Consider the following 25,607-nt stretch of genomic DNA (forward strand, 5'->3'; position numbering starts at 1 on the left):
AATAAGTAAATAAAGTTATTACAAGAACAAAGTGTGTTATCAAGGACATGTCCCCATTAGCTATTTAATTATCCACACACTGATGTCATTTAGACTGTGATTCAAACTTGGATGAAACCAAGTGTGTGTTTCTGTTTGTGTGTCTGTACCAGCTCAGGCCTTCGAGCTCTTACCATGGCTGTGTGTAATGGCGACTATTTGTAACTAATTACAAAACTACTGCAGTTAAAAAGTAACTTGTAACGTTACAATGTAACCTTCTGAGAAAAGTTACCCTAAAAATTACCCTGACGATGTTTTTACCTCTTTCATCTCACTGGCAACTGTGTTATGGTATGATTAAATTCAAACCTAAACCTAAAGCTTAATGCAACTGTCAAATGTCTGCTCCTGGTCTCTCTCTTCTCTTCCCCATTGTCTTCGAGTCTTACACCCTCCACTAAAATAAACATTTTCGATTAAAATGTGTTTTTTCTTTCTTCAGATATTTTAAATTTGTCACTCTTGTTGGCTGAAAGCTGAATTGAAATAGTTGGGGTGGCTTATTAAAAACCAGGAAGAGGCTTTGCATATAGTTAGTTGCAGATCTAATGCCTTAGGTTACTCATTACATTAATAAAAAATATAATATTGGATATATTGATGGAGTAGTATAGTGACCTGTTAGCACGCAGGTGCCAGGTCAGAAGTGTGCTGGGCTTCACAGGATAAATCTATCAACACCTGAACAAAACACCATTTACACCAATATGTGTCAAGGGATTCCATCTGTAGTTTAGGATACTGTTACAAAAGAAAAGGTTGTTGTGGTCTAAAAATAACTTTGATCTATCGCCTAACTGGCAATTAAATTCCTGCCACTCCAAAGAAGCACGAAAGGACTCATTTTTGTATTTTGTGTTACTCTCCTTTAATTAATCCTCACATTTAAAGGACTGGAACAAACATACATTAATGTTATAAATCCTCTGTGTAACATTTAGGCGGGTGTATTGGTAAAAATTGAAACATATAAGTATGTTTGCATGAGTGTATAACCCATGGTTTTTGTAGCCTTAAAATAAGGCTTTTGTGTGTACTTGTGTGGCAAAGGGCAATGCAGTGATAACATGTGTTACAGTGCAAAATACGACCACACTGAAATACTTAACATTGAAGGAACTCGGATAAAGGAGAAATATAGTGATGAGCTTTGAGAAGTTGACATTGTTTTCATACTTATGTACCGAGAATAGTGTAAGTGTAGTCGTAACTTCAGGAGTCAGCACACCTCTTCATTGACTATTTAAAAAGTTACCATTATCTGTACAGCTTCCAAAAGCACATAAAGAGGTAAAAAAGAAAAACAGACCAAATGTAGTTGTGGTAAAATCTGAAATGTGGCAACCATTAACTCCAACAGTGCAATATCTCCATATAAAGGAAAACTAAATACTTCTTCCATGACATTAAACTGCGCGTGTTTCTCAGCCCTCGGTGTTGTAAACAGAGAGATCGGACGCCCTGGTCACGTGCACTTCCCATGGAAATTGATTGACGGGTCTCTTGACTCTGCCGTTGCGACGTCGGCTCTCGTTGACCATCAGCTGGACGTCCTCGTCATCGAGGATGCGGATCAGGTCGCCCTCGGGGTCGCGGTAGTTCAGAGCAATGTCGTCCTCCTGGAAAACCTGTCTGTGAGGGACAGGGAGACAGAGAATTGTTATTATATTCTGCTGCGGTTGCACTTTTAATCTCCACCTGATATGTGAATAATAACAAAATAGGTTTTTAAAAAAAGTTATTTTAGACTGCTCTATGAGAATAAACTTGAACACCTTTTTTTTACAACATTAATAGAAACGCCCTCATCATAGTCCCACCCCAGTGAAATTAATGACTCCTAAAACGTCTCACAGCAAGTGAGACGCAGGCAGGGAGCTCGACAACTGTGTCACAATGTCAGTCTTCATCATATGATAGAATAAATTAAACAACTTAGAGATTTAAAAACAGAGTCAGTTTGTGAGTTTCTCTAATGGCTGCCCGGAGGCACAGGACGATGATGAAGCATTACCTCCGATGAAGGACAACCACAGGAATATTTAGCCACTTCCTGCCCCCGGGGCAATGACAGGACAAGGACGGAACACAGATGAATCGAAATCAACATGTTTTTTTTTTTAGTGGCGGTAAAATCCTGGCACATCACTTTTCGCTGCCTGATGAACAGTCAGTGAAAACCTCGCATAAATAAAGGTTGAATAAAAATGAACAATTACACACCGTGTGCACAAAAATAAAGGAACAGTCCGTTGGTTTCCTGTAATATGACATGCACAGAGTGTCTAAGCCAGTTTGGACTCACTTGGATTTAAAGATAAAATAGTAATTTGAGTCCCAAACCCATTATTTAAGATTGTGAATCCAACTTCAAGTAATGGGATTAAGTAGAATTTGGATTATATGTTATGTCAACATAACGAGTGTGAGTAATTTTTCCGACAGAAAAATGTGCTTTTGCAAACGTGTCGTCTGTGATACGCTCAGTGAGAAGTTTTTAAATCTCTTAGAAAAAAAGCAGTTAAACCACTAATAATCAGAAGTTGGGATGGGATGATCCCACAATTTATTACATCAATTTGTATCCGTTATTCTCTCTTTTTCTAATTCTAGTTCTTTTTTACAATGTAATCCTGCTCGTTATCTTCTCGTAGCTCCACCCCCTCTCTCGTCCTCCTCCCCTTCACTTCACGGTACTAAGCCATATTAAAAACTCCAGGTTCAGGGTCTCATCCATCCTACTCCAGAGAACAACAGGCCTGAAAACAATAATGAGCAGATAAGCGGGCGGAAATGAACTGATTATGAATGGGGAGGACGAATCATCACAGCTCACCTATCTAAATTACCAGATAATGAGAGATTAAAGGCAGACGGGGAATGAGCGAGAGACAGAGAGAGAGAGAAAAAGATGGTAACGTAATAACGTAATGACCATTTGTATGTGGTGATGGTGGCGCAGAGGGAAAGAGAGGTGAGGGGAGTTGGGAGGTCCCACAAGAACCAATTTGACGAGCAGGGATGATTGGCAATTTTCATGATTTGTGGTGCACATCAGCCTTGTTTCTTATAGAATTCTGCAGGTTCAAGCAGAAAATATGAACGCACAAAGGTCACCAAGCGCCTGTGTTCGAGATTTGACGTCTAATTTCTTAAAATGCTTTGATAAAAACAGGTCAGCCACTTCACAAATGCTTCACAAAGCGGAGGTTAAAGATTAGCAGTCAGCAATTAGTCGTTTTTTCTCATGACTTGCATCCGTGGCACCAAGAGCCAGAACGAGAAAGTAAAGAAAAGACTCCTTGTGTCAGTTGTGAGGTACAAATGAGATGTTTTTCTTGCAAAAATAAAATAATTGCCACTGACTTTACAACAACCTTTCATCAAATTATGCCAGCTAATGTGTGGCTACGTACAATAATGTTCTCTCTCCACAACTAAAGGAAAACCATTAACACATTGTTTTCCCATATGAAAATACATACAATATGAAAACATAAGATAATGTCCTAATCCATCAATTCCATATTTTTAGCATGTTATTATTATTTATTATATTATAAGATGTTTACTTTATCCTTTACCATTGGATATAACCATTGTACCGGTTGACAGCAATTTTAAATGTTGTGTTATCCTATTTGTAAAATGATTAATGGGAAAATGAATGGGTGAACTGTTGTGCTGCCTTTAGTGGTATATATTGTCTCATTAGGCGAAAGCGAAATCATTAATATATAAACTCAAAAATGAAGGGGCCCAGAACTGAACCTTGTGGTATCCCCATTTGACAGAATTACATCCAAACCATTGCTCTCTATGTTCAGGATAAGATGGAACCCAAGCCAAATATGTTTAGATATTTTATTAACAATTTCCACAGTTTAAAAATATATTTAATGACATGATAAATGATAAAAAAAAACAGTGCAGGGGCAGGCATCAAGCCCAGTGGGCTTATTTTAAAACCTCTACCTAATTAATGTTAAAATGAACATGGAACAGGAAATTATATGCAAATAATAACATTAATTGGATAATAAAAAGCAGAATAAGTACACCTACCTCATATGACACAGTAGGTCGTTGTATGTCGGCTGGATGGTGATGTCCTCTTGTACGCACACATCTCTAAGGACGAACACAGACTTTAGTGATCTCTTCAAAGAAGTTTACACAAAAAAAACACCAGAATAATTAGACGTTTTCTAGTTGTTTAAAGGTTATTATGTAACTACAAGATTCACCCAAAAAAAAAATATTAATCGGGGTGCAAAATCTGCACCAGATATACAAAGCCAAAGAAGTTGGTATTTTATTGTACTCTGAGTCACCATGTTTAAATAAAAACACATTTTAAAGCTGTAGTGTGTAACTTTTAAACAAACGTCCACTACATTCAAACAATTGAAGCGTTGATTTCCTCTGACCTGTTGACTATAGACCTGTGTTTAGGCTTTGCAACAGCTTACCTCAAAAATATGCTATGTTTCCATCATGGTACGGTATGGTTTGGTACAGTACAGTAGTGTTTGGAATGGTACAGCCCCGGGTTTCCAGTGAGAACAGTAACTTTTCATGGTAGGCGGGGTGTGGGCTGTGCCCGATGGCCGCATCAGCAAGATACGCAGCTTGAGCGAGTACGTCGCGTCCTAATGACAACACGACAACAACAAACAATTGCCGAGACGTCTATGGGATATTTCTGTCGCCCGATCAGCTGACTGTCATGAGTGGAGCCGGTCTAGCTCCACCCTGACCATGTTACTCTGGTACCCCCAGGGAAGAGTGCCAAAAAATGGCACTATACCAAGGAATGGTATGGGGTTATTTTGGTTCTATTCCTAATGGAAACACCAAACCAAACTGTTCCACTTGAACACAGCTATGGTGTTGCTGAGGATCTAACGTTCCTAGCAGGACCTCACCCATTCCACTCATGTCTTAAAATTTGTCACAAACCACAGAAATCTTCTCTTTGCCTAGTTAAATACAGATAAAAATATGTTCTCCTAATGAGTGAGGAAGACAAGGTCATCATCAGTGACGTGATTCTATTCAGACAGTTCATTAAAATAACTGTTCTCAAATTAGCAGCACTGCAATACTGCTGTGTAAAAAAAAAAAGGGTAGACTTTTTTTAGACTATTTTTTACCCTAACAGTATTTTAGTAAACAGATAAACTGATTTGCCACAAAAGAAACATCTAAATAATACCAAAACACAGATAAGTACTGACTTATATCTGCACAAACATATGCACTAGATATAAAGTATACCGTACCTGGTGTCGACTCCAGAGGGAGTGAGCAAGAGGCAGCGCAAGCAGCTGTAAGTGAGAGCTCCACCTTCACCCTCTGAATCACTCTCTGGGAGGGGCTTTATGATCTTCACAAAGGACTGTGGGAAAATACCCGTCTGGTTGTTCGCTGTGCCCTGCAGATAAAGGGAAACAGAAGAGATGAAGTTTGATGAGGAAAGAGAATGAACGGCTTACTATAGAGTCCCAGAGTGAGATCAGGTATTGACGATGAGACGAAGATTTACAGGAAAGAAACCGTTCAGAGGAGCATGGATGTGCATCTGGAGACACATTTTCAACACTAATGATCTGATTTTTAATATGCTGCTGATTTTACAAGCACACATCACAATCATACAGCCCTTTTTTTTTACTATACTCCAGGTGTCTGGGTGTGTTCGGTCTGAACAAAAACAAGCTTTCAGTCAACAGTTTCCTCTTATAATGAGAACCTCGTATCAGCCTGGAGATCTTGTAGGACATATGAAATTGAAATGTTAGAATCATCACGTTGTCACTCAAGAGGCATCACTCGCTTTAGGTTTAATAAAGGAGTTACCCAGCTAACAATTTTTGGTTCCCAGAACGTTACCTTTTGGTTGCGGGAACGTTCCTTGAAGGTTCCCCCCAGGTTCTCCTGTGGTTAACACGGAAAGTGTTCCTAACGTTCCCCTAGCGTTAGTTTTTGGTTGCACATTTGGAGAACTTTAGAGAACGTTCACTAAAGTTTCCCAGAATGTTCTCGTAACCACTTTTGTCACAACCTTTAGAGAACATTCTGGGAACCTTTCGAGAACGTTCTCTAAATGGAGAACCCAGTCAGTTTAGAGTGTCCAGTTAACCTGAAACTGGAGAACCCTCAATCAGAGCAGGTCTTTTTTGCTATTACGCAACAGTGCTGGTCACTATCCCTCCATGTTCTAAAATAATAATACTTATGACTAAAAATTTGGCATTATTTGATTGGGGAAAATATCTGTTATTTCCGGTTATCTGTACTTGACCCAAAGCCAAAAGGACACCAGGAAAACACACAGTATAGCTACTTATTTTGTGGGGGAAAACAGCATAACCACTTTTAAAAAATAATAAATAAAATAAACTTATATTTCAAAGATATATAAATAAGCTTATTTTTTACTTTCGTCACAGCCCCGTTAATCAGACTCTGGAATCAATGACTGCACTGGAATATGAAAATATTTTTAAACACAGTGACCCCATGCAGATCTAAGGCAATTTAGAGTTGCTCATCTATAAAATATGGGCTCACTGATGCGACTGAGGCCATGATACCCTGGTATTAAGTTTCTGGTGGTGATACTTCACTTTCGCTGATGTAAATTAATTACATTTTTACTGCAGACCGACAGGAAAACATCAAATCCCATGAATCAAGTTTGTTGCAGTTAATTCAGCATTGTTAATATCCATCCATCCGTCGCTGACTGGAGCCAATCCCACGTGGCTCTGAGTGTGAGGCAGCACTCACACCAAATGCGAATTCTTTCTGTGTGCAATTCACATCCATCGCAAATGTGGCGATGGACACAGCCACTTTTTCCTAACGTACATACTGTATACCTATATATATACTGTACGAAGAGAATATTGCTTTATTTTTAAACCATTATTTACATTTACAAACCTTTCAATCACTGTTTATTGAGGATGCTGCACTGAGCAGCATCACTGATGTCTGCAGCTGCCACTGGTCAAAGTTTCTCTTTTTTCTGGGAATCTTGACACTGAGTCGGTGCATTTTGAAACATCTACCCTGATGCACCAGTCTGCCGGTCGAACTTGTCACGCTTCACACCCACAGCCATTCCACTTACTGACTACATTGAACGCATTGTACTTTCCACAAAGTTTTTTAAGTGTTGCATTAACCTCACCCACTCTAAAAATCACAAAATAAAAATTACTTGGGTGGATGCAAAGTTAGCATTTGCAGAGTTGCATAAGAATTAAATAGACGATCAGTCTTCTCCGTGACGATTTCTAGGATCTCTATCTAGAAAGCCAGGATAAGTGCATCCTCCTCCTCCTCCTCCCCCTCCTCCTCCTCCTCTCCCAGCATTGATTCTCGCTCTCCCTCTCTCCCACCATCTCAGCATCCACCTCATATCTTTCTCTCTCTCGTGCACTCACCCACTCCCGGCTTCTCTCTCACACTCCAGCTCAACACCTCGCATATTTCTTTATTAAACACATTTACTGACCTTTCTACTACAACTGTTTGCTGGCACAAATGTTCCCGTGTTGCTTCTTCATGTTTCGAGCAGCTAATTAAAATGTCCCACATCCCATTTTTGGAGAGCGGCGACACGTGACACTTGTGCAGTGTGTAATTTGGGACATTTTCCTCATTAAGTAATTGTTCCTGTAAAGGAAAGTAGAGTAGGACACCTCCAATCACACCAGTGACAGTCATTTGTGATCACTGTACTAGTCTGATACCATATGTGGGAATGACACAGTTTTTTAATACGAACCTCTGCTTGTGGCTCAACTCCAGCAATTCTGTTTTTTGAACTTTTTTTTAGGGAAACTTTATTGATTCAAACTAGCTTTTTTGGCTATCTTTGGCATATTTACAAAAAATGCTTATAGCTATGCCTCATCCATGTCAAATAACTGAATAAATAAAGATGTTACCCTTGCATGTGCACACATATGCTGGAAAAGTCTTGTTCTAAAAGTACCCATTAGTAAGAATCACATTTAATGTGGAACTATGCAGGATTTGTACCCAAATTTAACAGCTTCAGTGTCATTGTGGTGGTTAAATGTCTTGTTGTGGGGAGATTGGGGACTGAATCTAAATAGGAGCCCAAATCACTGAAATACTGCATGTTATTGTTTGCACTGGCCCTTTACCAGTATTTCAACAGGTCAAATGGGCTAAGTGGCCTATAATGTTTCAAATATGTCATACCCAATGAATCTAAGTGATCTTGAATCAAAATATCCCCTCAACCACAAAGGACGGAGTCCAGGATCACTTTTTGGCAACTGAAATACTGCATGTTACTGTTTGCACTGGCCCTTTACAGGTATTTTAACAGGTCAAATGGGCTTATTGACCTATAATGTTTATAATATGTCATACCCAATGAATCCAAGTGATGTTGAATCAAAATATCCGCTCAACCACAAAGGACGGAGTCCAGGATCACTTTTTGGCAACTGAAATACCGCATGTTACTGTTTGCACTGGCACTGATTTAATTTGCGTTATGCAGTAAAATAAACCCGCTGCGACTCCTTTTTTTGGCTGCACAATAACAGTTGGTTAAGTCTCCTGGGGACACGTGGATGTAACAAACTCAGTCACATGGTCTTTAAGTCACATATCCATATATTTTTGACCGTCATTTTGACAACGAGATAAACAGTATTTCTGTTTCCCTCTCTTCTCCTTTCCCTCCTCTTTATCTCACTCTGCCTCCCTCCACTGTAATCCCTTGCTTCAGTATCCCTGTCGTCTCCTCCACCACCACTCTCATCCTTCCTCCTCACTTTTGTTTGCCATTCCTCCCCTCCACAGTCCTGATATAGAAGCCTCCCTCTCCTTTTTGCTTTCCATTTTTTTCTCTCTTATTCTCTCATGTCTCTACTCCCCCTCCACCTCTTCAGTATCTCTCCCATCCCTCCCTCTCACTTTCCAATCCATCTTTCACTGCCTTCCACTCTACTACCATTTCCCTCTCATCTTCTTCACCTTTCTCTCTCTCTCTCCATCCCTCCCTCCTTGCCATCCCTCTCTCTCTCTCTCTCTCTCTCTCCGTTCTTACCTCCAGCCAGTCAGTGTTGACTCGTCGCAGCAGAAAGATCACCTCTCCCCTCTTCAGGTTCAACTCTGCCTTGCCATTGCCACGAAAGTCAAACATCGCCTGGGAGACACACACACACACACACAAAAACACACACACGTCAGTGAGAGGAGAGAGGGAAGAGAGACGGAAACAATCCACTCAAAGAGAGAAGAGACGGTGAGAGCGGACAGGTAAGACTTCACACACTTTTGACCCCCAGAGGAAAACATGTGAGCACGTGTGTGAGACAGAGAAAGACGAAGGGATAGTAAAGTAAAAAAGTAAAGAAGTTAGAAGAGATGTGAGTGAAAGGAAGGAAGGGATCACATGTTTACTCATAAAGCTGTTCCGTGTGTTTGTGTACTGGGTATTTGGGTATTGGAGATATTAGAGATGATCGTTGTCATTATTATCATTGATTTGACGTTATTGAAAGACATGGACACTAAAGTCTAGTTCTTATTTTTTCTCGTCAAAATAACAATTAATGAGAAGGAAAATTCCTCACATGTAAGAAGCTGTGTGTAAACACGCGTGTGTGCGTGTGCAAGAGAGAGGAGGACAAGAAGCAATGCAGTTTTCTGATGTTGTTTCTAAAGAGAAAGAAGTAAAAAAAAATGGACAGTTTACTGACAAAGGTGATAAAACCTAAGGAGATGCTCCACTGGAATACATGCAAAGAAAGAAAGAAAGAAAGAAACTGGAAGAGGGGACATTGTATCACACCCTCTAAAGGAAGAAGGAGCAGAGTTAAAGCAGTGGGAGGGAGGTGTTGAAGAGAGGGAGAAAAAGAAGGAGAGAAAAGTGCTGAGCGATCACTGCTCACTTCAGAGTGAGTGACTGGCTGAGTAAATGGTCTGTATTGAAGCTGCTTTACACTAGTTTTGCCATTCACCCATTCACACATTCATGCAACTCATCTTTGTGTGGTGCATTTTCTATCACACGTCTTTCACACCCGTTCACACGCAGACACACACACAGCCATAATGTGTAGACTCGGGAATCAAACCCATAACCTTCCTCTTAATGAAGACTCACTCTACCACTGAGCGACCATCGCCAGTGAGTTGAGTAAAGACACTTGGTTCTCTCTCTGTTTGTGTGTGTGTGTGTGTGTGTGTGTGTATTTGATGTACTTTTCTGTCATAAACACTGACCTTGTCAGGACCAGTATAGTCCTCATGGAGACCAAAACCTGGTCCTATTGAGGCATAACCCAATTTCTGAGGAACTCAGGACATCTAAGGGCCAATATTTGAATTGTGGTTAGTTTAAGGTTAGATATGAACTGGTTATGTTTATTGTTGGAGATAACACTTTGACTGGGCTGTCCAAATTAATGGACAATGCAGTGTGTGTGTGTGTGTGCCATCAGGGTCAGGGTAATCTCAGTGGATTGTTAATCCAGCCAGCTCCCTCACTCCCCAGCTTCATTACACTGCCACAAGTCTCTGTCTCATTTTCTTTGGACACACACACATACAAAACTTGTTTTTATATCTTAGTGAGGACACATCATTGACTGGCACCTTACCCTAATCTTAACCATCACAAGTAAGTGCCAAACCTAAACCCTAACCCCAAAACCAGGTCTTCAACATGAAAAGGCCCAGACAAAATGTCCCCACAAAGATTTTTTTGGACCTCACTAAGATATAAATACACATACACACACATATGGCTGCTCTATTTGGACTGAATTATTCCAGATGTTTTATTTTATTATGGAGATGACACAAACGCTGGCTGTAATTTACAGATGATGTGAGAATATGCTGGAGATGATTAGCCACGACCTGCGACACAAACAACAAATACGATGTGACAAAGCAATCCCTCCTTCCATCTCTCCCTCTCTATCTCATTACATCATCTTTCTACCTCTTTCTCCCATTCCTTGTCCTTCTCCGTTTGTCTGATTCTCTGATTCATTACATTTGTTCTCCCTTTTTTTTGCCTCTGTCTCGACTCAAACTTGTAGTGGATTTGTTAAAGTCAGTTCTGCAGGTAAGACAGTTCACTGTGGACAGACAGTATGTGGCGGGTAAATTGAGGAAATCTGCTCATGGGTATTTTTTAGCTGACTACTCTTCTTTTTGCAGGTTAGCAAAGCAAAGCAAAAAGAATAATTTCACATTGAGATAAGTGAAATAGTGCATAGGGGTGAAGAGGGATCAGATTGTACCCGGGATGTGCATCACTGGGCCATTTAACAACTAATAACAGCAAAAAATGCTCATTTGTGTGTTAAACAGAGCCAGAAGTGATAAAATGTGCAGAATGACACTTGACTTGACTTGATTCAACCAGTTCCAGCCTAAAAAACTTAACAATTTGACTACTACAAAATCTATATTCAGGACAATTGTCGTCACAGGTTCTTGCAAACATCACTTTGAGTTGATCCAATGACCCGTTTTTTATTAACCGTCGCTAACTAGATTTAGTGACTGATCTGAACAAAGTTCTCATTAGTCAACTGATTGATGTGAGGGGAGAACAGACTAACAGGATTTAATTAATCTGGCCATGAGACCTCTGCTAAGCTAGAATGAGACTGTGAATCATTGCCTATTTCAACTGATAATAATGTTAAAGGTGTAATTAATTCATTAATACATTGCAATGTAGTAATTACTTTGGAGGAGAGAAGAGCATGTTAAAGCCCACATAGACCGGAAGCTCCAATTAACGCTGCGTTTGTGTGTGTATCTGCGTCATTACCTCGTTTATGAAACCCTAAAGTTTCAGAACAAACAGTTCAGCCACTGCTGAGAAAATAGTGTTGTATTGTTTTCCTGGGCTCTGCGAAGCGGATCGGCACTTCCTTAATTTGATGTCGTCATCAGAAATCCTCACCACTCCTCTCACCACCGTAGCGCCTCCTGGTGCGGGCACTAGTCCGGGCACATCCGGTTGCGTACATTCAACCGCAGAAGAAGAAGAACTACTCTCGTTGTAGCTGCTGAGATGCAGAGCATCCACCGTGCCAGAGGGGGAGCTGTGTATCTGAGAGCTGGCCTATCTATTACGTCACTTCCAGGTACCTGGCCAATCACAGGACAGTGGGAAAGCTCTCGTTGGCTGGCCAATCACAACACAATCCACGTTCTGGGGGAGTGGTTTTGGTCTGAAACAGCGCGGCTGACGAGAGCGTCAGTGAGGAGATATTTTGATCGGCTCGTTTGCAGCGACTATTAGGTTTTTAACCATGAAAACAAGTTAATATGTGTAAGTAGACCTCCATAACTAACATACATGTGCAATACAAGCATTCGATGTCACCTTTAATGAACATCAGTGTTCAATACACGTGTAAATATGTCAGAGTTAGCAAAAGCTGCAAAATTTCAATATGTCGTCCTTTGACAGACACTGTCACTACATTCTAAAGCCTAATTTATGATTCATTAATAATCTATTCCTCAACACTTTTGTGTGTGTTGACTAGCTAAACAACTGAACAACTTACAAAAGACGAATAAGCTAGTGGTTCCAAGTGCAGAAGGAGCGGGTAAGGTAAGTGCTAGGACAGAAGATTCCAAAAGCATCTTTCTTGAAAGATTTGAATTCTATTAATCCCCTTAGGGAAATAATTCCTCTGCATTTGACCCATCCTAGAATTAGTAGCAGTGGGCTGCCACACTGAGTAGTGCCTGGGGAGCAATGGGGGTTGGGTACCTTGCGCAGGCCTTTTGGCCACGTGGGGATTTGAAACGGCAACCCTCTAGTTACAAGCCAAGTTCCCTATCCACTTGGCCACAGGCTGCCTTCAAGATAGACAGGGACGCCCCACGTTCTGGCAGTGCTCGGTAGGTCATTCCACCAGCGTGGACCGACACATGAAAAGAGTCTGGAGTCTGGGTTGTCTTGTGTGAGGTGTTGGTATCACCAGATGACATTTACCTTTCTATGTTCTGGCAAAGGTTTTCGGTTGTCTCAATGTAACTAGTCACACCTCCAATCGGCTCTAGTACTGTATACGACAGAACTTAGCTGACTTGTGTTTGTTGACAATGGCTCTACGTGCCTTGAATTCGCCCCTGGGGAGAAATAAGGTTTTTTTGGAATTGAACTGATACTCTATGTTTAAGTTTTTCGTCACACATTGTTCATGGATCGATTTGATGAAGTTGTTGATATAACTGACATAAGAAAAGGGGTGTTACTGAAGTGTTACCAAAGCTGAGTGGAACAGTTCAGTTTAGTATGGTACGTTTTTGTTTTTGGGGGGTGGTTTCCATTTGGAATAGTACCAAAATGCCCGTCCCCAACTGTTCCATTTTGGGCACCCTTCCCTTGGGGTACCAAAGTAAAATAGTATGGTACAAGAGGAGCTAGACTTCTTCCACCAACAGTCACTCCACTGAAACTAGCGTTTCTTCAACGCCCACAAGTCTATTCTCTTGCAAAGCTTCACGTCTTGTTGAGACAAACGGCCACAAACCGGGCAGGACAAAACAACAAGCTGCTGGATGTCCTCCTTTGTTGTCTGTTGTGTTGCGTTTCAAGAGAAGGGGGAGGTCCTCAGCTCTGATTGTTCTGCAACGTCAAGTCGCACAATCCATCCATCTTCTAGGCGATAGGCGGGGTCACAGGGCCACATACTTAGTGTCCAACGCTAAACTCTAGAGGGGTCAAGGCCCTTGTTCCGACCGGGTCGCAAACCTGGGTCTTCTTGCTGCAAAGGCTGCACCAAACGTGTGTCACACAATGTTTCACAAATCTCTGAAACATTTCAACTTTCCATGTCACTTGCTTCGATGTAGTTGCTTTGGGTTTCCTGTGACTGGACCAGAACAAACGTGTCCATGACACAAAGAGAAGGAGCTTGATTCCATGATTCAGATTCACTTTGAAGCATGACTACACAATCTTGCGAGACAGAATCTGGCATAGAAAACATAGAAGACACCAGCTTTACACACAGCAGTGTGAATAGACCACAATGCAAAGCAGTCACTGATAGTTTACCGACAAATTCGTCTTCCGCAATATTTGAAATGAAGTGCAACAGCTTCCTCAATTCCCTTTTCTGTGATCTGGCCGTCAACAAAGCTACTGTAACAACCCGACTGTTACATCCTCCCTCACTATGTTCTGCAGTTTATCCAGGGCATCTGGTGTTGGTGTATCACAAGTGCCCTATCAGGAGCAGGTCTCTAAATGTAGCCATGCAACCCTTGGGTTAATGCAGCCACAGGAGCAATCATCCAGTACAATTAGATTCACTCTGACCCCACCTTAATGAGCTTGTTAAACCTTCAGCACATTAATCAGGCAACAGGGAAGAGAAGATTAGGATGGAGTCTTTTCCCCTCTCTCCTGACGTTTATAAAAGTGTTTTTTTAAGGACTTGGCCCACTTCCTTGAAGGCCTGGAGAGAAGAATTATGGTACATTTACGTGTAAAAGAATGAGCACAGATTGCAGAAGTTGTTCATGTGCAGTACATGTATAGCCCCACGGATCACTTCTGCTTTCAAAACCCATTTTAAAATCATAGGGATTTCACGTGCATATTCGAGCCAAGTGCAAAAGCTAAACCTGTTTAATGAATTCAGACTGGAAAATAATAACTGTTAGCTTAGTTTTAGCTTGCAGGGACACAGGGGTTTCTAGGCAATTGTTGCATTGTTTAATACATTAGAGTCATTTGAGAAATAAAAGGATTTCAAACTTAAACCTTTGAGGATCTGCAACTCCTGTGTAAATCAACACAAGCGTTCCAGTTGGTAACAGCTTTTAAGGGTGAGATAAAGCAGCAAACATAAGATGTTGTAGATTTAAGGAGGCATAGATTTTATTAGATGCACCTTTTGTTAAGTGGCTAAAATCATTTTTTTTAAACTGGTTCTTAGTTTAGTTTGTCAGCAGGATGAGCTGGGCAATAAAACAATAACAATATGTATTGCAATGTTACTTAAATTGATATGAAACGGAAGATATACTTGATAGAACTTTGATAGAACTCATTTCATCCACGTTTTTGATAGACAAACCCGGAAAGCCAATGAAAATGAGAGAAACAGTGACGCCAGAGTAAGAGAAACCTTTAAGCGTGACAGAAATATTGACACAATTTATATCGTGATATATACTGATATCAAAAGGCATATCGTGATAAGATCTCCCGCTACCACATGACCGCAATTCGAAAAGCAGGAACAATCCCTTCAAATACTGAATCAAATGTAAATTATTTGGAGTTAAGCTAAAACATAAGTTAAGTACCCTTTTTCCTATTTCTTTGGCAGGCAGAAAAAGTTTCTCGCGGCCAAAAAAACTTAACTTAACGTGTCTAACTGCAATATAAGTAGATCCTGCAGTTTTCTTTTTTTTTACTAGCAACTAAATGTGTCTTTCTGCGGCCTCATGACTGACAGGTAAAGCAGGTTTAATGGCTGTCACACCTGTCTCCTGGAAGCAGATTACATGCGATTGTGGATTACAATGTATTTTGAGGGGCAGAGGTGAGAGATAATTATCGGTGTTGTAAAATGAAATGTCACTTTCACAACAGATTGGTAGAGTCTTTGTATATCTAGTAGTGACAGAGACACGCAGACTAAAGCTGCGTGTGGCAAAATTCAGAGCCTATCTCGTACAGCGTTGTGACTGGCCTGTACCATTTCACTTGTTTGGCTAAATGGCGCCAACAAATGCATCATTCCGTCCCCAAACAAGGTCGGATCCAAGCGGTGGAGCCTTCTCAGCCAAACCTATCCCAGGAAAGACGAAAAAGCTGGCCAAAATTGATGAAATATGTGAAGAACGTGTTTCAACATAAGTGACAGGCTGAACTGTATAGCTATCGTTATTGCATTAGTACAGTTCATACAAGTCTTTTTTTCTATGGAGCACATACTGTATTTCTAAGACTCCACTGTAAACATCCTTCCATTGTGTACTGCTTTCCCCTCTCCTAACTATGTGCATTTATTTTCAGTGTAGTCGGCGAACACAAGTCATGGAGCCCTGTCCATGTCAGTCATAATCTGTTTTCACCATTTCAAAAAAGCTAGTCCGATGTTTCCTCGTGTGTGACATGTGTAATTTCCTCTTTCTCGCTTCCTCCAACAACTTTTTTTCTCAGCTTCTTTTTCGCTGGCTAAAATCACACTCTCGCTGCCTTGATGTTATAGCTGGTACCTCGCTAGGGTGTGTGTGTGTGTGTGTGTAATGCCGTGATGTAATGCCGAGACTTAGCGAGACCTCCTGATTCTCCTAGTCGGGACCCCTGATCTTGCAAGGCTGGCCACAAAACAACTCTAGAGGGAGTGCAGACAGCCTCCAATCTCCCCTCAACAAGCCATTTAATCATCACAATGACTCCAAAACTGTTCAATCAAGGTATTGGTACCACACGCCTGCAGCCTGATCGTATCTACTGGAACGCTGCAGAAGAAGGGTGGGATCTTGGTAGCTCTGGATTGCTTTTTTTGTTAAAACCTGAGAATCTAAATTTGAATTTGGCATCGTCCAGGGGACTGCTGACAGCACTCGGGCCAATTCAGCATGTTGAATCACACATTTGGACATAAAAACAGTGTGTTGGCCGGTCGCTGTGCTATTATGTGTCCAACCGTCTGCACGATGACCACACAAGATGCTGAATATGCACTTCCCACCCCTGCATAGGTCTTCTGGTTTCCCTGTTTCCATGATGAATACAGATTACCGCCACCTGCTGGTTAGCAAAGTGTTTCTGTTGGCGTCACGACCGGTCATTATTCTTTGATGTTTCATTCCTGATAATTATGTTTTTCTGATTGTGATCCACTGAAACTACTTCATCTTTACCCACTCCTCTTGTAAACCTCCATCTTTCTCTACCCAATTTTTTCAACTCCAAAAAGCCTGCCCTCGAGCTTGTGCATCATTAAAAAGCGCATGCATGCTAACTAAGCTCGACCCCCCGCGCTGACCTTGTTTGAAGCCCAAAAGTGCCAAAGCCAACAACCACCCATCACACTTTGAGCCTGAGCTAATGCTAAGTGGAGTGGAATGAAGTGTATCGAAAAACAGGGACGCCTGCAGCAGCTGCACTGTGACAAATGCCCGCGCTCACCTGACCATCCATCAGGATCAGAGCCGCCGCTGATCAGTGTTTGGATGGAGTTCAATAGCCACTTCCCCGTGCTGAGCAAACACACAGCAGGTCGCACACAAACAACACAGAGGAGTATTTCTTTTATTTTTGCCCACAGAGAAGGAGGGAGGGAGCTAAAATAAATGTTGAGTAGGCTGGCAGGTCTAGTAGTGTAGAGCTCACCCATGTTTTACTTCTGTGTGGGAGAGAGGGGAGGCAGAGAGGGAGGACGGAGTAAAATAGAGTTGCTTCTGCTACTTTGGCAATTAAAGACCAGCAAAGTGTGCAGTGTGTGCTGCATGCTGCGTCTCTCTCATAGTGCAGGGTTGGGAAACTTCTTTTGCAAATGCATCCGACGTGCTTATATTACACCTGGAATGCAAATAGTAAATAGACGCTTGCAAAACAATCTTACCCAACGTTACGACAGAGGATTAAATTACAGAAGAAGCCACTCCTCTGTAATTTAATCCTCTGTTGTAAAAAACAGCAGCAATAAGCCAGTAAAGGACACAGATACTGTTCGTGTTGTGCCATGTGTAGAAATTGGGTAAAGGCTATTTTCTACAGAGTTTTAAATATGGAATAACTTAGTTCCTGTGTATTATAAATCACCGCCCATCGCTATTTACACTGAAATGGTCATTATGATGAAAAGTTTAAGCCCAAATGTTGATATCTTTGTAGTCTGTTTGATGTAACAGTATGTTGTATATGTAGAGTGTATGAGTATGTAAGTGTACGAGAGCGAGGGATGGGACGCGGTCACAACCTTGAAAAGGCGCAGAGGGCGGGGTAAGGAAAAGGACACAAGGTCAAATTTAAAGGGAGGGAGAGAGGGGGGAGAGAAGAGAAAGCCAGGAGGAAGAGAGGGAGAGAGAGAGACACCAGGCTAATGTGAAAGGAGATGGATAAAGAAATTAAAAAAGTGAAGTCAAGCGAGGCAGGAACTATTGATGAGGTCAACGAAAGTCACAAACAAGCGGGAGGAGGGGAAAAGTGAAAAACACTCAAAGTCATCCTCATTGATCTGTCTGTCACATCAGTCGAGAGAAGGTAATGCAGTTGTGTGTGTGTGTGTGTTCTTGTATGGGTGTCTTTGTGAGGACTGCGTATAAACCATAAAGAGTGAGGACATTTTGGGAAAGTGAGGACATTTTTGGTTACAATTGGGTTTAGGTTAGTTGGGTAAGGGTTAGGGTTAGGCATGTCGTGTTGATGGTTAACAGACGAGGTTATAGATGATGTAGTGAGTGTCCTCACTACAAATGCTGCACAAACGTGTGTGTGTGTGTCAGGATCATATGATTCTGGGGGTGATGCAGTGCGTTCTGCGTGGTTGTTTGACTAAAAAGTTGTTTCTCACTGGGTGTCCATGGAGACCGTTACCAAAGCAACTACAACTACACATACCTCTGCCCTTGGGGAGGAGAAGAGGTCCATCTTAGGTTTGACCGTCTTCCTGCAAGACAAAACGAACACAAGATGAGTCAACAAATATCGTCAGCAGATGTAATCATTAAAAGGATCGACAGTATTAGTAACCGTAGGAAGGATCGCTAGAAAAATACTATTATTTTGGAACGGCAACTCTCTGTCCTGCGCTCCCGAAACCAGATGAGCAAAGATTGACACACTTGTTTACTCAACACATGACTCAAGGCAATCTCTTATCTTTGAAATTCTCTGCTAATATTGACACATTTTATTGTATTTACCGTCCGACGCTCTTGTAGAGCCGTCTCTTTTTTTTATTGTTTACAACATAGGAAGCTGTTGCTGCTGCTAGAGTAGCAATGATTCCACTGAAGGGACCAGGATGTAGTAGTTGTTGTGGAAGAGCCAACATGATATTTAAACTGCCCTGTGATTGGTCAAGAGTCTCCTGTGATGCTATACGGAATCAGTAAAGATTGTACAATGAGATGCAGAAGAAGTATTGATCAATGATGCCCACAGAATTCCTGCCTGCACTAGCTGTCGATGCAACAAAGAAATCCCATTTGTCATCTGTGTATGTATGAAAAACAGAGACAGAGTTCATGTGTTGTGTGCTTTGAATGTCTGCCGTGAGGAAGTGATAACAGACTACCTTTGCATCATTTCCTCTTGAGAGAGTCTGCTGTTTACCCAATCTCCTGCAAGTGTAACCTGACCACATGGACATGGGGGGGATAACGGGTGTAATGAAAGAGGAAGTAAACCATAGTATCTATGGATTTTTCCTCAAAGCTAAATGAATGTATGGTCGGCCTCCAATTCTTCCTCATTTTAGAATGTGACGGAGAGTCCTCAGTTTTCATCATAATGATCCATTAAACAGATAATGTCAACAATCAATATAAATATCTGTGTTAAAGCAACTTTACAGGCTCACTATAACTTTATTAATGTTTATCCCTTTGGGGCAGCCCATGGACAAACAGAAGGAAATTGGGCTAGTAACCAGAGGGTTGCAAGTTCAAATCCCTGTCAGGTCAAGGGCTGGTGTACACTGTTATTTGGACACTCTAGATGGAGGTTTGGAAGACTTTGACTACTTCCAGAGCAGAAAGAAAAAGAAAAAGAGCATTGGAAACACCTGCCTACGCAACAAAGAAACCATACAATTAACAGAGAGTTTGTAATGGCGTATTATAGAGATACATGGAGAGATTGCCTCAGGTCATAATGTGCTCATTTTCATGCTCATCTGGTAGGAAGACATAATTAAATCTATGGAAATTAGATGTTTTTTTGAGCTACTTATAAATAATAAGTTGATATATTTTATTCTAAAGGCTGCATTGAAGAGTCACATTGTTAAGTTAGGTTTGATATTTTTGTAGCTTCCGGCCAGAATTACATTTTCAGATTTTAATCCAAGACAAGTGCGTGAAGCCTTCACAGAAACAATGTGTGGCACAAACAAGGCACTAAACATGGTTTTGAGAGATATTAGTAATCAGGGTGTCAGTAGCTTAGTAGCTTTTTAGCATACACTTTGCGCGTTTGGGGCCGTAGACGCCTGAGGGCCTGTGGTTGGTGCTGGCTGTCCTGATCCGTCTGGTAGAAGAAAATCCTGAGATCCTCATCGAGCAGGAACCATGTCGGCAGACTGAGCAACCTCTGGGAAAGAGAGGAGGGAGGTTGACATAAGTCAGATGAGGAAAAATGGAAAATGGAGCAGAACAAGAATCCAATCCCAGATGGCATTTGGGGCGAGATGATGAAGATGATACTGATGATGATTATTGTTATTAATGATACCATTCTCACATACACCTGTTGCACAACTGTTCCGCTGCTCTAGCTTCTTCTCTCCTTTCTACCCTCCTCTCCCTCATTACGCTCCTTCCCTTACTGTCCTTTGTTTCCTCTCTCCTGCCCCAACAGGAGAGAGGACAGCTTCTGAACAACTTCAGAGTCATTGTGATTTATGGTTAAATGGCTCGTTGTTGTCTCCACTCCCCAGAAAACCAGTCAAATCAGGGCTGGAGTCCTCAAAACCAGGAGGTCTTGCAAGGTCTTGGGTCTCGTGAGAAACACAAATTGCTTCACGGCGCTGCACACACCCAAGACAAAAAGTAGCTATAAGATCGAGGCATTGATGTTTAGTTATTTTAAACATTCAAAAAGACGCAGAGAAAACCTTTGTCGGAGGAAGCGTGGAAGAGGAAACACGCACAAGCATGCAAAATGGATGCATGGGTATGGTTCCATGGCTTGTGTTTGCCGGCTCCGTTGAAACCAAATGCCCATGGGCAGAAAAGGGGAAGCGTTATCTGTGAGTTTTTACAACAATCAGGATGATGATGATGATGATGAAGGCTGTAGAAAATGAAAGGATAAATATCTATGATGATGTAAAAATGTTTACTCCGAAACTGTAGGGGGAGCTCCTTAGAGAAAAAGTCTAAAAAGCAACCAGACTTACAAAGTTTTGCTTTAAAAGGCAGTTTTTTTGCCAAGCGCTTGTTCATTGTGTTACTGTTGGGTCTCTCTCTATAATAATAGTACTGTTAGTTGTGAATTGGCACTCTACAAATAACATTGGGGTAATTATAGATGGGATGAGCGATAAGATGAAGTAAAGACCAGAGGGGTGATGGAAGAAATGAAGGAGAAGTAAGGTGGTGGGTGATTGAAGTTGAGATGGATGGAAGAAGCGGATGAAAAAAGAGAATGAGAGAGATGAAGCGAGAAAGATTACAAGTGCAAGGCAAAGTGAGAACCATGTAGGTTGTGGTGGTGGGGGGGGGAAAAAAAACAGAATAAAGCAGAAAAGAGAAGTGAGTGAGTGGGAGAAAGAGAGAACCTGATCGTGTTTTTAGCGATGGAGCAACGCTGAAACATGTCAAAAGTCGCACAACTACAGTCAGTCAGACGTGATGTGGGCACAGGTTAGAGCAAAGAGAGGGGAGCAGCAGCGCCTACGCGTTGAGCTCCATCAGCATACTACCGCTGAAATATCCAAGTCAGTGCTTATCCACCTACAGCATCACTCAGCCCACCAAGCTGTAGGCTTTACCGCACTGCACGCTGCAGAAGATACAGAGCGTGCCAACAATTCTTTTCCTTGGTACTAAATTAAACACTTTCACTGCGCAAAGCGTTACACGTGATTACCTTCATGTACACGTTGAGTTCAGGGATTCTGCTCTCTGCAATTTCCTTCTTGTTTCCAATGAAGACTTTTCCTGATGAGAAATGAAGAAGAGTACAGCACAATATTAAAAACAAGTGATGCATTTACTTTATATTATATTTGCACCTGACAAGGAAACCTATGCACAACTTGAGCGTGTTAAATAGAAATGTCTTCAAAATTTAGTGTGTCATTGCAGGGCAGTACAAGACTTTTTTCCTTTGCTTTTTTTGTAAACCTGACCCTTTTTTGTTGTTGTTACGTAGCCTAACCTTTGTCATGTGATTTTCCAACCTCACATTTTGGATATCCACAGAAGTTACCATTTACAGCCACGTGTCTCCGCTCCACGCGAACCTCCCTGCCGAGCGCTCACTCGATCTCACGCCATCTGGTCACATTCCCACAAAAGGACACGATTTTTTTTCCGTCTTTCATCTAAAGAACGACGGGGACAACGGCAACACTGAGCGAGTAAAGTGAGACGCCTGCAAACAGGGTCGTAGTACGACCGAAAACACAAAAGCACCCACGGAGCGAGTGAGTGTCGGCTCATGTTACAACACGCCTGTGCATTATATACCGTGTAGGGTGGCTGGGAATCGGCAGGTAGAGCGGGTCGCCTTACAACTACAAGGTCGCCGTTCGATCGCCACCTCCTCGCGTCTACATGCCGATGTGTCTGACCCTGGGGCAAGAAACCGAACCCCCAAACATAGCTCCTGTTCTGCTGTTATTCTTGGCTAGATAAGATGTGGTTTCCGGGGGAAAAATGACATGTCAATTTATGGCACAGAGGATGTGGCGTTATTCCATATGCAAACCTAGACGAGAATATCTTTTACCTGGTGTTTTTCCATGCAGTATAAACTGGTACTGTATTTACAGGAGAAAAATGTCACCTCTGTGTCTCGATGTGGTAACAAGACACTAAAAAAAAACCAAAACCCTGAGGGTTAAAGAGTTAAAGAGACCCTATGCTATACAGCTGATTCCACAGTAGTAGTACATGAGCACCACCAAACATAACTTTAGCTTGCAAATGCTACAAACAGAGTATGCACTAAAACTACATTTTAACAACTGCTATTTGTTCATTTTTATTTGTTTTTGGTTCTAATGTTACTGTTATTTTGTCATTTTCATTCCAAGTGAGTACAATATAGTCACGCACAAGCTAGGTTCCTATTGAAATGCAGCGCACATTTGACCCTTTTGTGAATCCATAGCACATATTCATTCATTCATTCATTCATTCATTCATTCATTCATTCATTCATATATATATAGCCGAGTGTGCCGTGCATAAACCCTGCTACTACATGCTGTTACTACATCCCTCAGAAGCCAAGCAGGGCGCTGCTCACAAAAATATGGCTGCCAGCAGGGACACCGGGAAAAACAGATTATAGCTCTACTCGACAAAATCAAATAAAATCTATGCCAGTGATATTTTTTTTTATCAACATGAATGTTCAAATGTGTTATTTTGTGACTTAAAGTGTAACTATGCAGGATTGTCACCCTAATTTAACAGCGTTGGAGTCATCGTGATTAAATGTTGATCAGTGTCTTATCAAACCTGGAAATGATGATTGTTCTCAAATGTCTTTTTTTGTTATATGGAGCAAAGAAACCAGAAAATATTCACATTTAAGAAGGTGAAAAATCGGAAAACTCAAACCAGTTAAATGATAATCAATACAGCTTGACGATTCATTTAGTAATTGATTAATAATCGATAAATCAAGTAATACTTTCAGCCCTAAGGTGAAATTGGGCTCCACTCCCCCTACTGTCTGTTAGCGGGAAATCAGCCCTGCAAGAAGAAGCAGAGGGAACCGTTACTCAATAACAGTGCGGAATAAAGTGGTAGACAATGGATGGATGTTTACGGTGGTGTCGTAAAAATAGGTACTCCGAACCTATAGGGGGAGCCCTGTAGAGAAAAATGTGAAAAGGTGGCCAGACCATCTAAATAGTTTTTCTCTGGTCTGAGCCTGCTCGGCTTTGAAAAAAAGAAAACATCTACTCTCTTTATCAATAATATCAAACCAAGTCTAGTCAAAAATGAAAAATCTCTCTACATCCCAGGACACCACAGTGCAGTTAAATCAGATTTAGCACAGTCTTAACGACCGAGGCCACAATATTCAGCCCCCTCTCATCTCATTCACTACACCTCTCACTCAATCATTTGCAGTCAATCCAAAATTCACCTGTTCATTCACTGAATCATTCATTCATCTCCGGCTTCACTGGAACAAATGTTCCTTTGACTTTGAAATCCATCTCACCGTCGAGCGTTCTATTTCTGTAAGATGTGAGGTGACTTTAACACCCCACAATAGTCAGGGGGACAACACAGTGAAATATCTACAATAAAATCAAAACAAAGATATTCTCCATTGTGTTTTCCCCTGAATCACAAACGATCCTTTTCCATTAGTTTTTTTCTACACCTCTGTCTTTACTCTCTTTCTCCTTCTTGATGAGATCTGGCCGTGAGATTAAACCCCTCAGATCTTATCCATTATCTAGCAAACGCCTCAGTGGCACATGATGAATCAGAAATGTGGTTCCCAATATAGTAAAGTCACAATGAGATATCAAAAAAATATATTATATTCACATTAAAAAGAGACCTGAGTGAGAAAAGAGGATCAGAGAACAGACAGCAGAGGCCTTGTTTTAATGGATCAGATCCAGGTTTTGGCAGAGCTCCAGCCGTCAGCTCCACCGCAGGTGCACCGCAAAAGACAAGACGGATGAGTAAAATGTAACGAGAGAACACACAAGATCATAATAATGTCCACACCTTCCTAATGTGGGGGCTGATGAATGAATCAAAGGGGGTGCTGTGCCAATCTCCGCTGACATAGGGCGAAAGGCGGGGTCACACCCTGGACAGATCACCAGTCCATCGCAGGGCCACATACAGACAAACAACCATGCGCTCTCACACGCTCTGCCCAACTGACATAGTTTTTGGACCGCAAGAGAACCCAGACAAAACCCACGCCTCGAACCCCAGGCAAGAGCGCTAACCACTACACCAACAGTTCCTTTGGAATACCAGCTTAAAATGGTATGGTAAGGTCAGGTTGGAGCTAGACGGGCTCCGCCCATGACAGACAGAAAACCGTGACTCTCTTGCGACGAGTGTTTCTTCAAACCTGCTGCGTTGTCATTCATGTTGACGTGTGTTGTTGTTCCACCTTTTACGATGTCGCCCTACATACCTGACATGGCCATTGGACTAGAGATGTTCCGATACCATTTTTTCCCTCCCGATAGCGATTCCGATACTTGTGCTGTGGGTATCGGCCAATACCGATACCAGTGTGTTATAAAATAATATATATATCATACTACGCCTGCATGACTGTGATATGATTATCATTGGTAAGGTTTAGCTCAGGTTAAACCCTCTGTAAAACATGAACAAATACAGCAAATGGACACCATTTATTTTTACCAGTGATATGTTATTTCAGCTTGTACGTTTGTTTTGACTCTGGTCCAAACAACGCAGCACTGGCAGAGCGTCATGTTTCCATGACGACTGACCGGGAAAGGACGCGCGTGACATCATTTTTTAAATGAGTTAAAATGAGTCTCTGAAGTAACGCTAAACTTTAAAAACAGAGGCCCACATACGCAGGACACAGGTACGCTGGTTTGTTGTCGCGCTGCTCTTTTCGTTTAATAAACGGGCGC

General features: G+C 41.6%; 2 protein-coding genes across 2 annotated transcripts in view; one reads left to right on the forward strand and one right to left on the reverse strand.

Annotated features, from left to right (window-relative positions):
* Positions 1–885: 885 nt before the first annotated feature.
* ncf4 (neutrophil cytosolic factor 4) overlaps positions 886–25,607 on the reverse strand; it is a 30,168-nt gene continuing 5,446 nt past the window's right edge. Inside the window, exons 4-10 of the mRNA XM_044028414.1 lie at positions 21,869–21,939; positions 20,241–20,368; positions 18,674–18,722; positions 9,146–9,244; positions 5,328–5,479; positions 4,108–4,173; positions 886–1,674 (exon numbers count right to left, since the gene is read on the reverse strand). Coding sequence (XP_043884349.1) covers positions 1,467–1,674; positions 4,108–4,173; positions 5,328–5,479; positions 9,146–9,244; positions 18,674–18,722; positions 20,241–20,368; positions 21,869–21,939 — 773 coding nt within the window. The 3' untranslated portion in view covers positions 886–1,466. The remainder of the gene's footprint in view (positions 1,675–4,107; positions 4,174–5,327; positions 5,480–9,145; positions 9,245–18,673; positions 18,723–20,240; positions 20,369–21,868; positions 21,940–25,607) is intronic.
* The window catches only part of pvalb7 (parvalbumin 7), a 30,152-nt gene continuing 13,787 nt past the window's right edge, over positions 9,243–25,607 (forward strand). Inside the window, exon 1 of the mRNA XM_044028415.1 lies at positions 9,243–9,357. The gene's annotated coding sequence lies outside the window, so the exon portion shown is untranslated. The remainder of the gene's footprint in view (positions 9,358–25,607) is intronic.

This window comes from Solea senegalensis, linkage group LG6, assembly GCF_019176455.1.
Source record: "Solea senegalensis isolate Sse05_10M linkage group LG6, IFAPA_SoseM_1, whole genome shotgun sequence".
Taxonomy (NCBI): domain Eukaryota; kingdom Metazoa; phylum Chordata; class Actinopteri; order Pleuronectiformes; family Soleidae; genus Solea; species Solea senegalensis.